Below are 14514 nucleotides of genomic sequence, written 5' to 3'. Positions count from 1 at the left end.
TAGGTTAAGTTTCACAGAGACATTTGTCTTTGTACTCACTTGCGCCCAGATTGTTCATTGAAACTAATATTTCAAAAATAAAAAAAAAAAAAAGAAACTAATATTTCTTTATTTTCTCTTCCAACACTGACTATTTTTGATGAGTAACTTACTGAGTCAATGTCTGAGGGTTGTCAGGCCTCTGATTTTAAGGAAACTAACTGCATGGGTTTTGGGATACTCTTTTGTTTCTGAGAGCATTTAGTACCTCTGGGTTTATCATTTGCATTTCAGATAGAGCTTTACTTGTGAGCTAAGACTTGTTTCTTTCAACAAGCTGAGTTGTTTTCATTGTTCCCTGACTTAAGATTTTATAAAATAAGCTGTAACTAAAAGGGGATAAACAACTAAAAATATTTATTTCAGGAAATAAAAAAGTTAACCAAAGTATTTTATTGGTACATTCTTGGACAATATCACAGAATTGAAAGAATGGAAAGGGGGAATTTTTCAGCAAGGGTGTTTTTCCACTAAATTGGCACATAAGCAGCAAGATTAACGAAAGTACTTATTACAAACAGTAAAAAACATACATGCTTTTTTTTTTAAAGTCCTTATCACACTGGTCAGTCATAGGGGGGCATGAACAAAACCTCAAGACATGAAAAATCCATATTCTTTTCTTCAAATAGCTTAATCATTATTAAAATTATTGCAAAATATCCATATACCTTAATTAAAATAACAAAAGAGAACACAAATACAAATATTGAACATAAATTATTAACATGTACTGTAAAATACATTACTGGCATGCATTCCAAAGATCAAGACCTCTATTCAGTTCAGCCAATACTTTCCTTTCATGGGACCTATCCTTATACCAAAGATAGGCAGGGCATACTTTCTCAGCACAGTTTTTGGTCTTTAATTATCTTTTTTGTCTTAAAAAAAATAACATGATTTGCAGTGGTACAATAATCATAATTATACAGTCATTACATATGTGGTTTTAATTTCCTTTTTTTTTTTTTTTTAGTCTGCCGAGATCTTTTTAACATTTGAATTGTTTCAAATTTTTTTCCACATATTCTGCTGTCTGAGAGAATAGGGCTCTATGGAAACAAGGCATTCGAAAACAAACAGTGAACCGAGGTACAACATCAGATGGCAAAGTGCAAAAGTCCTCACAAACTGTACAGAAAATTTCAAAACCTTGCAGTCTGGAAGTACATACGTAGAAAGACAAGTCAGCCCCAAAACGTTCACTGTGGCTCTCGATGGTTCATCCTAAAGAGCCTGGGTGGGACTTGAGTCTCAACACTCCCTGTGTTAGGGAAGGTCCGAAATTGCAGCCAAGTTGGCAGTGCTGATGCCAGTGACTTATTAAGCCAAGATAAAGTAAGAATATTTCATAAAGCAGCTGTGTAGGACACTTGGATCCTCTAACGTTGGTCTCCTGGCCGGGGATGCTCCTCCAGTGATGGGCAGCGGGCAGGACCAAAAGAGTCCTATGCCAGGTTGGGTGACAAAATAACTGAGGGTCTTCCTCCTCCTTGGTTCCATGGAATGAAACAGGTTAGATAACCAGGTTATTATAACTGACATACTTCTTTTTTGCAGCAGGGCCTGAAAAAAAAAAAAGCAAAAGAGTCTATTGTAGCAGTGACCTTATTGGTAAAGGTAGAAACGGAATCAGATCTGGGATGATTTGGGGGCAAATCATGATGTCAAGAGGGAACAGCGCACCACTGAGGAACACACAAATCACTTCAGATTCCTAGGATCCTTTCTAAGGTTTTGTCTACTAATATCTGCAGTGCCCAGCAATTCTCAAACCATCTGTACTCTCTATTCTGAGATGTCTCCAACCTCCCCCTTTATGGTTTGCAATGGTTAAGCAAATTAATTAGTGGATGCCATGCTTTGTAAGTAGCCGACCCTAAGCTTAAAGGGCCCACCCATGCTGCAGTATATTTTCTTGTGTGATCTCTGAGACCTTCTCATAATAAATGGGCTGTTGCTCGGGACGGGTCTGTCCTGGTTCATTGTGATTAATTTCAGTTTGACTACAGAGTAGGTCAACCAGAGCGCCTTCTTCAGTTAGGATTCACACCATCAAATTACTAGTGATTGACTTGCACGGCATTGTGATCAGTAAGTTGTAAATGGTAATTTGTGGAACTATTTCCATCAAAGTTTGAGGCTCACTTAAATCTTACATACATACCCTGTATTTGTTTTCTTTAAAGATAGAATAAATTACTTTTCTATTTGGTACGGTGATTCTAGAGCCCAGCTCTACTCATTCATTCATTCATTCATTCATTTAGCAAATATGTGTCAGTTGCCTATCACATGCCAGACACGGGGCTAGGCACTGATGAGCAGCCGATGAGCAGATCAGACCCCTTCTTGTCCTCATGATGGAAACAAGGACACCAAGATCCTGAAGTATGACTGATTTATATTATACTCTAGTTCTCAATACCAAGTAATACAATTGCTGTGATGTGACATGTTCTTTATTCATTAAACCTTAGTAGTTTTGCATCAGCTTCTGTTGGACACAAAGTAATTGTCGCATAGCATTTACTGACGGCTTATTTTACTCACGGTTTTTTATGCTAAGTAGTATTGTTCAATTAACATACACAAATAACAAGAATTCTTCTAGACTTTTGAGTAGGGATTCATATGGGAATTTAGAGGAATGGAAAAGCTACAATAATACTGAGAGAGAGTTTGTATTTGAACTTTGAGTATGTAATGCAGCCAGTATATTACACACACACACACACACACACACACACACACACACACACACATATTCATGTATAGTATATAAAAAAGCAGATTTCATTTTCTGGATTAAAAATTCAGACACTCCTTCTGGCAATTCTGATTTGAAGACTCAGACTCATTTCTTTATTAAATCACATTGCATTTATTAACTGAAATTAGAGGAGAAAATATAGTTATATGACATTAAGGGTCCTCTGGAAAATCCGGTCATGAGCTGGGTCATGCTGCATCCTCCTTGATAAATACATGGTGTCAATAATGCCCCAGACTTCTAAGAAGGTTCCCATTGTTAACATAGCCTCCACTGATATGTTTGGTTTGAGTATAAAGAGAAAAATATTCTAGAAATGTTTTCTTTACTCTGAAGCCTATTTATAGTGTCATAGCTAGAAAACTCCAGGAGATAGTTGCAAGAAATAATCATAACCTGCCTTGTCAAATGCCAATGTATTAATTATTCTCAGGACAAAGAGGCGGGGCAGAATCAAAGAAACAACCCAGAGGTTTATAATGACAAAAATATCTGAGTTTATCTCTATTGTGTGATTATTATGTGACTGTTTTCCATATAAGCATAGCTGTCTAGTGGGGAAAAAAAAGCAAAACATATTTGAAATTCCCCAAACAGGTTACTTGAAAACACCAATTTCTCTGGAAGAGCCTTCACCCAAAGAATAAGTAAGTTAGAAAATATTGTCCATATATTGTAAAGCCGAGTGTTGGTTTGTATTAAACAATCATTAACATGAGGTTATGTTGTAAAATATTCAAAATGATAATAGTAATAGAAATTAACTAATGGGGATGCCCTAGTGGCTCAGTGGTTGAGTGTCTGCCTTTGCTCAGGGAGTGATCCTGGGGCCCCAGGATGGAGTCCCACGTCGGGCTCCCTTCATGGAGCTTACTTCTCTCTCTGCCTGTGTCTCTGCCTCTCTCTCTCTCTGTGTTTCTCATGAATAAATAAATAAAATATTAAAAAAAGAAATTAACTAATGCTTGGCATGGATTATCTTCTTGTGTTTGTAAGCTTTGAGATGAATGCTGTTCATAACCTCCACCTTACATAGGAGGGGTCTGAGTGTCAGAGGGACCAACATTCCAAAATGAAGCTAACGTTTGAATCTACACAGTTCATTCTCCATACCACAGTAGGAAGACCATGTTGCTTTGGATTCACCTGACCCAGGTTCTGATCCAGCTCTATCACTTACTTGAGGTGTGACCTAGACCAGTCCAATGACATTGAACTTCTCTGAGCCTTTGTAAAATTGGTAGAATAATTGTCACTCTGTGGCCTGTTGATGGCATAAATGTATGAACTATTCCAGTTTCTCATCTGATAACGTAATGCATAAAGGTATTTTTAAATTAAAAGTTCTATACAAATGATTAGCCTCAATCCATGCTTTCTTGACAGAATATCTGGGGAACATTGCAGAAAAATGGTAATGGAGTTGTGCAGGTCCTAGAATGGTGATTTATATGCTTTTCAGAGCAATGCCCAATGTATTAAAATGTTTATTTTTAAAATATTCTAGCCTTATGAGTAAATAAGATAAGTACCAGTGGTGTCTGATAATTCCATTTATTTGAATAGCAATGTAGTTTATGGCCTAGAAAAGAAAATTGCTTAGCTCAAAATAGTTGTGCAGTGAAATACTTTTTAAGGAAATAAACTTATTGTATTTTAAAATAGAATTTCTTCTCTTTAAAGCTACAAGTTTTAAGTAACATTTGGGGTATATGCCATGGTCCCTATAGAATTTTTAAAAGTTACCTACCTACATCAGTAGTTTTCAAAGCAAAGTATCTTGTAGAGTTGATGTTTATAATGAGGCAGTATAATGGATCCTGATTTTTGGAATGAATTACTTTGCTATTTGAAAATGTTAAGACATTCCATCTTACTCTTGGTGTTTTGTCAAAATCAAACTAGATTTGGCATTAACTTCAATGAACTACTTGTTTTTCTTTAATTTCTCATGAGCCTTTTTGTTTCATGAAAGTTTCATTTCTCAAGTGTGTTCCATGGAACACATATAACCTAGACTATAGAAGTGAAGAAAGAAAGAAAAAAATGATAAAGAAGAAAGAGTCTCATAGATAGTATAAGGAACACTGAATTATGGGAAACATAAATAAATATAAAATTTTGAATGAATAACATTAAATAGGGCTCTTTTCTCTATTCCATATTTGTTTTTTAAATAGTAAGGAATCGTGTAGCTCATTGACAATATTCCATATATTTCTGTGAGCTCTTGTTTTTAATAAGAATGTGTATGTAGATATATATACATATCAGTGTATGTATGAAGTGATTCAAATATCCAGAGAAAGTATAGACAATATCTCAGCCTTGAAAATAGAGCATTAATATATTTACCTCTTTGCTTTAGGTGCCCCTCCATCTACTCATAAGAAATAAAACACGGTCAAAGTCTTCCCTACCTCCCCAACCCCACTGCCAGTGCTTTTCTTCTTCTCAACCAAAACTATTAGTCTGATGTGGATGGAGATGCATTTTTCCCAAAGAGGTTCATGCTGCTACAGCATGTGTAGCTGCCCATAAAATATAAAGAGTTTTGCTTTGTGTCTTTTAAATTGTACAAATATATCATTCTGTTCGTATCCATTTGCAACCTGTTTTTCATATAACATTGTGGTTTTAATATTTATGTCGATTTGGTAATCATAGTTACTATATAGTTTCCTGTATGGATATAGCAAGAATTTCTAATTCTTTTTAACTCATGGACTCTACTTACTTTATAATTATTACCAATAGCAAACAATGCTGGAATAAATAGGATCTGAAAAACAATACCATTTATAAAGTTAAATGAGAAAAAGTCTATAAACTAGGATAATTTATTTGTAGTGTATGTAACTGATAGATTGTTATACAAATTTTTTAACATATACAAATTAATAAGATCTATTTTTTAAATGAATTAAAGATATCAAAAAGTAATTTGTAGACAAAAAAACACATGAAAACTGCTCAACTTTCTCACTTAGAAAAATACAAATTAAAATAATAATATGGCATTTCATGCCCAATCATTACAAAAAGAGGTTATTTGCACTGATACCAAAAACTAGTAAGGGTGTGAAGAAGTGAGGATTCTTAGACTAGTCTGGTAAGAATGGAAATTGGTATAATTGCATGAGACAATCATCTGGAAGTACCTAGAAAAGCAGAGGATATACACAGCATTAACTCAGGAATTGTATTTCTACATATATATCTGATTCACGTTTTCACATGTGCACCTGGATATGTGTGGGGCTTCTTAAAGCCATTAATGTAATGTTGTGTTTTGTGATTCTTTAAGAGAGAATTCTCAGGGGCTGAGCATATAAAACAAATGAGAAAAGTGGGTCAAGTGTAAGATATTAAGGAACAATATGAACACTTGCTCCATGTGAGAGCATAATTATCTGTAGGGTGTTAGCTTAATTTAGTCATATATTTCATTTTTTATTTTTATTTATTTATTTATTTATTTTTAACGATTTATTTATTTATTTATTCATGATAGACAGAGAGAGAGAGAGAGAGGCAGAGACACAGGAGGAGGGAGAAGCAGGCTCCATGCTGGGAGCCCGACGTGGAACTGGATCCCAGGACCCAGGATTGCACCCTGGGCCAAAGGCAGGCGCCAAACTGCTGAGCCACCAGGGATCCCCCATATATTTCATTTTTATTTTTATTTTTTTTATTTTTTTATTTATTTATTTTTTTTTATATATTTCATTTTTAAAAGTGGACCTGTACTTCTGTGTTGTTAGGTAAAATTTCACTTTTTATTTGAAATCTCTTTCAAAATTCATTTTTAATTTATTGAGCACAGATTATGTCTTGGACTCTATTCCAGGCATTATAAATGCCTGTTTTTTAGTACCAAGTTCAAAATCATATTAAAACCTTGAGGAAGTCAAAGGAAAGTAACTAGGGGATAGATTGAGTCTCTGGGCAGCCACTTTGTGACTCTGTGATGCTATCTATACTCTTTTTGAAATTTATTTGATTGCCTAGCCCTCTCCCCATACCTTTTAGTGGTTCTTTGCACTACACAAGAACATACTTTTGGAAATACTTTCGGTTATTTCTTAAATGTTGGTCTTGCCTATTACTTCTATCCCTTGTAAAGCTTACAAACTCTGGAATACTGGTTTATTGTCTGATGAAACATGGCACAAATTGACTTTTCTATGAACCTATTCTAAATGATATCTGTGCCTTCCCTGCCATTTGCTTCCCTGTCAACCACAATCCACAGTTGTTTAGTTAAAAATACTTTAAATGGGAGTGATTCTTCATATTATAGTTCACTGTTACTAAAAGAAAATACTTTTAGTAATTAGTTCTGTGGTCATCGGCTTGATTTCCTGCCTGTTGGTTTCATCAGTAAATGGCCTTAGTCCCATCACTTAATAGCAAATGAGTATATGTTACCTTCAATTGTTAATTTCCACTCAGAATTTCAAAGAAGCTAGCAAACTTACTATACTTTATTGAAAATCATTTTCTAATGATTTTCCCTAAATCTTTTTTTTAATTGATTGTCATATATAAGTAGCACATTACTCATCCAAAAAGATGGAAAACCTAAGAATGGAGAATATGATTGCCAAAAAAAGAAAAGAAAAATGAGGCATTGTCAGTTGTGCAAGTTGAACTCTGATCTAAGAAAATATGAGACTTTTATACATCTTTTCTGTCCCACCCCCAGTTCTGTTACAACAATTTACCAGAAGTATGTTGAAGTATTTGTCTTTATGTTAGTTAGCAGGACTTCTTGACACAAAGGGCTTGGTGGGGGTCAAAGTACAATCAGCTAAATACGTCAGGGTTCCACATCACCAGTAATTCTAATCTAGTCACCAAAGATCCAAAAATATGAATTTCTGTCCATGTAGCCAACCATCCATCTAACAAAATATTATTAGCACCTGTTAAATAACAGTCACTTTAATGTGTGGTAATCTTGCAAACAGGGCTTGGAAGTTTGCAAGCTGTTTGTTCTCATTCATTGTAAATTTGGATTATTTGACAATTTGATTATTTAGAGAGGGCTTCCATGTGCCATCAGAAGGGCTAGGAATTTCCTATTTTTTTTTCCCTCTGTAACATGATTGGTACAAGGCAGGATATCATAGGTCAGACTCACACTGGGAGGAATCCCCACAGCAAATTGGCACCTTCACCAATGTGAAGGAATGAGGGAAGCCTTTCAATGGATGATGGGGCATTGAAGCTGCTGGAACCAGTCTACCCTATTTGCAGGCAATAGTAACCCAGTTCAAGAAAACAGAAAAGCAGAATCCTAGAAATCCTTAGAAAAAATGTGCAAAGTATTTGCCCCATTTTCATCAGGGACAAAGATGATTCAGGTATAGTCCCTTTTGTTAAGGAATTGTTTTATGGTTGGGGAAATGATTCCAGTGCCTGTGATAAGTGCTTGAAGGTATTTGACAAAAGCTAATTAATTCTGTCTTAGATGGGGGTGTTTTGTACTAAGCCCAAGAATGTTTCTCAGTGAAATGGGCACTTCATCTGGATGATGAATGTGAGAATATAGGAAGGATGCAGGTAATCTAAAAGTGTACCATGTTCCTATTGAGATACATGGAGAGGGGAATCAGAAAGTTCTGGAACTGAAGGCTGACAGAGTAGAAGGGTCCAGATAATTAAATAAATATACATGCTCCCATACTAAATTCAACATAATTGAAATATTAATGAACAATACATAGTCCCTAGGGTTATTTAGCTTCCTAATGGAGTCTCTTGTCAAAGGCCTTGAATGCCAAGGTAAGGCAATGGTAGTTGAGAAGCCATGGAGAGGCCATCAGTGATTTTGAAGTAGAATCTTCAACTTATAGTTCCCACTCTACAATGTTAATTAGCTTTTTCCTAGACTTGTTACCTCCTACTCCTTGTTCTCTTTATAGTTTTCAAAGTCACTTGATTCAGGGAGCCTTTCCTGACCTCCTCCAGACTAGTTAGGTGTCCCTGCTCTATTCTCTCATGGCTTCTCTACTTTTCCTTTGGCATACTTAGCACAGCCAGGGTGGATCACATATTGCTCAGATATTAGGGGTGCAGGTGTAAGAATGGAAGAGACCCTTGCTTTTCCTAGTGCTTAGTGTGTAATATAAAGTCAGTTCTCAATATTTACTGAATGAATCACAGTAGAGGGGCTTCTGCTCTCTGAAGTCATTGTCAGATCCTGGAGTGTTGTAGGAGAGGAGGAAAGCCCCCAGCCCTGCCCCCAAATATAGGGGAACTTCATTGGCTTTGCCAACCTTTTTTTCCCCCCTCAGTGTCCACTTGGTGCTATTGTACACAAAGCTAACAATTTCTGTAACTCCTTAGATTTCATTTGTAACTTTTAAATCACAACATTCTTTTTTCCCCTTTTAGCATCCACAGAGGCCCAAAACAGCCTGGCTAAAATTGAGAAATCAATTTTCAATTCTGCCATGAAAATAGTCAATGAACATTCTAGTATTTCTTTAAAAAATCTAATTTGTTTTTAAGATGTAAAGCATCAAGCAGAGGTTTATATGGTTCTTAGAAGATATATTGGAAGCAAATAGACTAAGTCTCTGTGAGGAAACATCTTTAAGCTTGGCCAACTTAAAATCTGGGTGCTTTGATTGAGGCTGTATATGTTTTGCCCTAGAAACAAAAAGGATGCACTAAATTACTGCATCAAAGATTTCTATGTTTTCTTGTTATGCACTTTGCCTGGGTATTGAAAAGCTTTTGTGTATTTTGCAATTTCAACCTATTACAGATGCGAGCATTCTGGAGCATATTATAGATGCAGTGCAATGGTGCATCCAAGAATGAAGCTGTGCATGAAATCCTGTCTTAAGGATAATGTTACAAATAAGGCAGTAGTGACAAAATAGTAGCAGAGTAGTACTTAGTATTCCTGGATGAAGAGCTCTAGCTAAAATCTGGGCCTTGCTATTTTGAGGTAGGAAATTCACCGTCCATTCATTCATTTCTATTTTCTTTATTCCACTATCACTAAGAGCTTACAGGGTGCTAATAGTAGTTTAGTTAAAAATCAGTGGTACAGAGGTAGGGAAAAATAGTCTCTTTGAACAACTCCTGGCTTGGTGCAATTCAACACATATTTATTGACCACCTACTATGTGTCAATCACTATTATAGGCAGGGAAATTTAGCCATATTACAGAGTATTATAGCCCCTGATTGTATGGTGCTTACATCCTGTTGGGGATAAAGGTCACTTTTTTAAAAGGTAAAATCAGCCAATTCTCCTTATTCATTGTTATATTCTATAAAGTTGCCATAAACACTGAGTTAGTAAATACTGAACCATTGTTCCTAGGGAAAATACAGGGTTAGGTTCCTAAAGACTCTGAGCACAACATTTTATCAACCAATCAAGGCATAACCTTGCTTTATGTTTGTTTCTGTTTGAAGATGCCTTATTTAACATATATTGTTGATTGGTTATAATTGAACTCATGGCCAACAGAATTATAACACATGCCTGAACAAAGTTTAAAAATACATGCATTCTGAACTCAAGAACACTAGGCATCACTTCAGCACTAAGTTTGGGGACTGTTTTAAAAAGCAAAATCACTGACAAAAATGCAAAAATGAAAAACTTAGATATTAAACAGATTGCAAATTCACCCTTCAAACTCAAACTCAAACAAGGCAGAGCATCACCTTGTTCAGCCTTAGCTGAGATTGTGTGTATCGAATGACTCAAATATTTCCCTATTCTGCATATGTATCTATCTGCAAATGACTATAAAAGTACAAGTAACAGTTTTGGAGTTACACATCATTTTCAGCAAGTAAAGGAGTTTGTAAATAGGGAAACCATGAATAATGAGATTCAACTCTAAGCTGATGTCAGGCAATCCAAAACACTATGAAAAAAAGTTAACTAAGGGGCTAGACAGGGATTAGGCTGAGGTTGCTGTCCTAGGAAAGGTGACAAGGTTCAGAGAGGAGGCCATTTGAGCAGAGGTTTCTAGAAGATAAGAGAAAAACTATGAAAATTCTTGGATCATAGAGTGAACAACAGGTGTAAAGCCCTGAGGTTGGCATCTGAAAAGCCAGGATGGATGGAATAAAGAGAGTGAGCAGAAATTGTGGTATGCATGAATTCCAGAGTGGCTAAATGTGCCATAATAAACTCAGAGAAGGTTTTAAAGTGGAAGGAGTATGGAAGTGTATCTTGAGCAGTAAATTGTGGACATTTCTTTGCCAGGGGACCCAGGAGTTAAGGGTACAGGTATTGAGGAAGATTCCACGTGAAGGACATGATATTGGCAAAGGCATATTTTGTGAAAAAGCTGAGGGTTTGGACAAGAGAAGGGCAAAAAGTGTGGAGTGTTTAAGGAGGACAGGGTTCATGAAGAGAATAAAGAATCCTGGAGAAGATGGTTAGGGAGAGTAATCTCAGATTGGCAAGGACATTTTATGTTATGTATAGGGTTCTGGTTATGAAGAAGAACTGAAAAAATCATCAATATTTGAAAGGAGAGAATGTTCCAACAGAAACTTGAAGGATGAACTGGAAATGGAGGAGAGGTGGGTAGTAAGTGCAGGCAGAGAGATCAGCATGAAGTGATTAGGATTGTGATTGTGACTGTGGTAAGTGGAGTTCCAAAACAGTACTGCAGTGGGGTTCTGGATGAGGAAGCATTTCATAGTACCAGCAATGCCCATGCTAACATTTTGTTCTCTTAGGCATGAGAACATGGGAAAGAGCCTTTGGGGCCATTGTCATAGGGAAGTGTCTTGAAACCAGAGCTGTGTTGTTTGTTTGATTGACTGATTGATATTTAATTTGGGGGGGGGTGTATGTGACATGGCAGTTAAGTGTTACTAAGTTCAGTTAGGTGCTTTCTAATGTAACTCTAGATCTTAGAGAATCCAAGAGGCTCAAGGAGAGGAAATCAGAGAAGACTTTGCCAAGGCAAAGAAAAGAGATGAAGGAAAACTCAGCTTTCCTTCCCTTCTTGGAATCCAACTCATCTTAACCTGGCAAGAAAAAGAGCCTGAGAACTGAAGCTGTGTCCAGGAATAAAGATGCAGTATCCCATAGGCTGTATTTTTGGGATACTGGCTTTGTAAGATGGAAGGATTGAAATCCACTACAGGTAACAGAAGTTAGCCCAAACTTCAGTTTGAAGCAAATGTAAAGCAGATGTCTGCCAAGTGTAAAACACTGGTTGCTGGGGACCTCAAAGAGGTCTCAGTCTAATAGAACCAGATTCCCTTGTGGCTAAATTGGGTATTGATTGTAAAGCTTGATTGAGTATATAATAGGTTTTCTACATCAGCTTCCACTATGTATGAAACTGACCAGCTCACACTCAGATCTGAATCTATTATGTCAGTTTCAACATCAGAACTTTGTGATGATGGAAAGTTCCTTTTTCATTATTATAAAGTTTGCATATTAATTTGCTCCTTTATTTAACAATAGTAACTTTTTTATGACCAAAGACACTAATAATAAACAATACTGAATTTCAAGGCACTTTATCTTTGTTTTTTTGTTTTGTTTTTGTTTTTGTTTTTAAATATTTTAAAATAGACAGAGACATAGGCAGAAGGAGAAGCAGGGACTTCTCCATGCAGGAAGCACAATGTGGGACTCAATCCCAGGACCCCGGGATCACAACCTGAGCCAAAGGCTCAACTACTGAGCCACCCAGGTGTCCCCTTTTTTTTTTGTTTTTCAAGATAACAAACGTTTAAAAAAGTAAAATAGTAAATCCTATGAATTAGTATTAGGTAAACAATACGGATTCAGACAAAAAATGTATTACTAATGTTGAAAGAAAATAAAAAGGACCAAGTTATATGCATAAAGATGTTCATGAAGAGGTATAATATTATTTGAAGGTTTGAAGAATCTAAATCTCTAAAACTAGACAGAGGTTAAATAAATTCTAAAGCATTCTTTAATGCAGGACATTTAAATCTATCAAAGGTAATGGTTATTAAGATGATGGAGCAATTTGGGAAATGCTTATGCCATAGCATTAATAATCTTTAGTACAAAGAATAGGTTACAGAATTGTGAGTGCTCTATAATTAAAACTGTGTACTGGAAAGTTGGAAAGAAATGTATCAAATTATTAAAAGCTAAAAGAAGGCTGGTAAACTTTTCAAATATGTCAATATTGGAATGGACAAAAATAAGGTGTAGGACTGTCAGATTAGAGGAGTCTAGAGAGACAAAAACACTAAATGCAATGCTCGATCCTTGACTGGACCGTGAATTAGAAACAAACAAAATCCAAAAATAGTAGCTGTATTGGGGAAAATGGGAACATTTGAATTTTGCCTTTATAGTAAGTGGTAACATTGCATCAATACTAAAGTTATTGCACATGAAATGCTATTAAGATTATGTAGGACAGAGTCCTCACATTATTAGTTGAGGGAACAGACAAGAGAATTTGTATTCAGATAAAAGATGCATGGAATAAACCCCTAATCACACCATGCATGAGTAGTGATAATGGCTTCTATTAGAGACACTGGAGGAGTACACTGGAAATTGGTTATGGCTTAGGACAAATATTAGCAAACTTGGCCTTAAAACTCTGGGCCTTATGGCCAAGCAACACAGCCTGTTCTCAACCACAGCAGGCGCCTCATAGCTCCATACTTTCCACATTCAGTGTTCTGTCTAGAAGTGTTTCTCTTCTCTTCTTTTGTCTCACACATCACCAATTTGTTACTTTGAATGGGTGGATTGATAATGGCCCTTCAGCGTATAGATTAGGCTCAAGGACTTTAAGATGGTTTAACAATCCTGAGAGATACCTATGTAATTCCTAATTTTAAATTGATGGTTTACAGTCTTCACTTAAACATATTTTCTTTGCCACACTAACGCCTAATGGACCTGTCCACACTACCTGTTCCTTTTTGCACTCAAGGTCAGACCACTTGTTATGTAACTTCAGGGGTTCAGACAGGAGACTGGAATTCCCATCCCTAGATTTCAGCAAGGTCTTGTGGAAATGAGTACTTAGCTGGATTCAAGGGATTGGGTTTGGAGAGACTGGATGGAGGAAGCAGAAGAATGCCTTCTATCCGGAAAGACTGAGAGACTCTGAAGACAGGAGACCAGAGACTGGGTGCCATTAGAGAATTACTGTGACCTTGGTTAGATAGGATAATGATATGATGGTAAGGTTGGAGAATGTCTACATTTTATGATGAGCTGAAATATTTCAGAGTATATAATCATGGTATCTATAATTAACTTTAAAGTGGTTCAAGGTAAAAATACATAGGTACAGATGAAGCAAGTAGGGGAAAATATTAGTCGTTCAGCCTCAGTGGTGGATTATGCTACTCTTCCTTCTACTTTTCTGAATGTTTGAGAAGTTTATGATTAAAAAGCATGAGACTCATCATCTCCAAAACAAAATTTATGCTTCACAACTTTGCTGAGAGCTAGCCCTGCCTTTGTCTCATACCATTTGCCATCAGGAAGCAGTGCCCTCAAGACAGTTTTATATCTCAGAGGAGAGAAGAAAACAAATTGCAGTTGTTTCTGCGGCCGGGTGTAGAACCCCAATGAACTCCTTCAAGAGTGATTATCAAAACAGTCACCAGAATAAAAAGTAGAGCAGTGGAGAGGATGGACTGGCAGACACAGAAGGATAGCCACCACTCAGCTGTATGACCGTGAG

The 14514-nt window shown here is 36.4% G+C and overlaps 1 protein-coding gene across 1 annotated transcript in view; it reads right to left on the bottom strand.

The window, feature by feature from the left end:
• Positions 1-408: 408 nt before the first annotated feature.
• The window catches only part of GRM7 (glutamate metabotropic receptor 7), an 828976-nt gene continuing 814870 nt past the window's right edge, over positions 409-14514 (bottom strand). The window contains exon 10 of the mRNA XM_041764566.1: positions 409-1608. Within this exon, the coding sequence (XP_041620500.1) occupies positions 1559-1608 (50 nt within the window). The 3' untranslated portion in view covers positions 409-1558. The remainder of the gene's footprint in view (positions 1609-14514) is intronic.

Source organism: Vulpes lagopus, chromosome 7 (genome assembly GCF_018345385.1).
Source record: "Vulpes lagopus strain Blue_001 chromosome 7, ASM1834538v1, whole genome shotgun sequence".
Classification (NCBI taxonomy): domain Eukaryota; kingdom Metazoa; phylum Chordata; class Mammalia; order Carnivora; family Canidae; genus Vulpes; species Vulpes lagopus.
The sequence above is the reverse complement of the archived record's forward strand: the minus strand, read 5'-3'. Positions and strand labels throughout refer to the sequence as shown.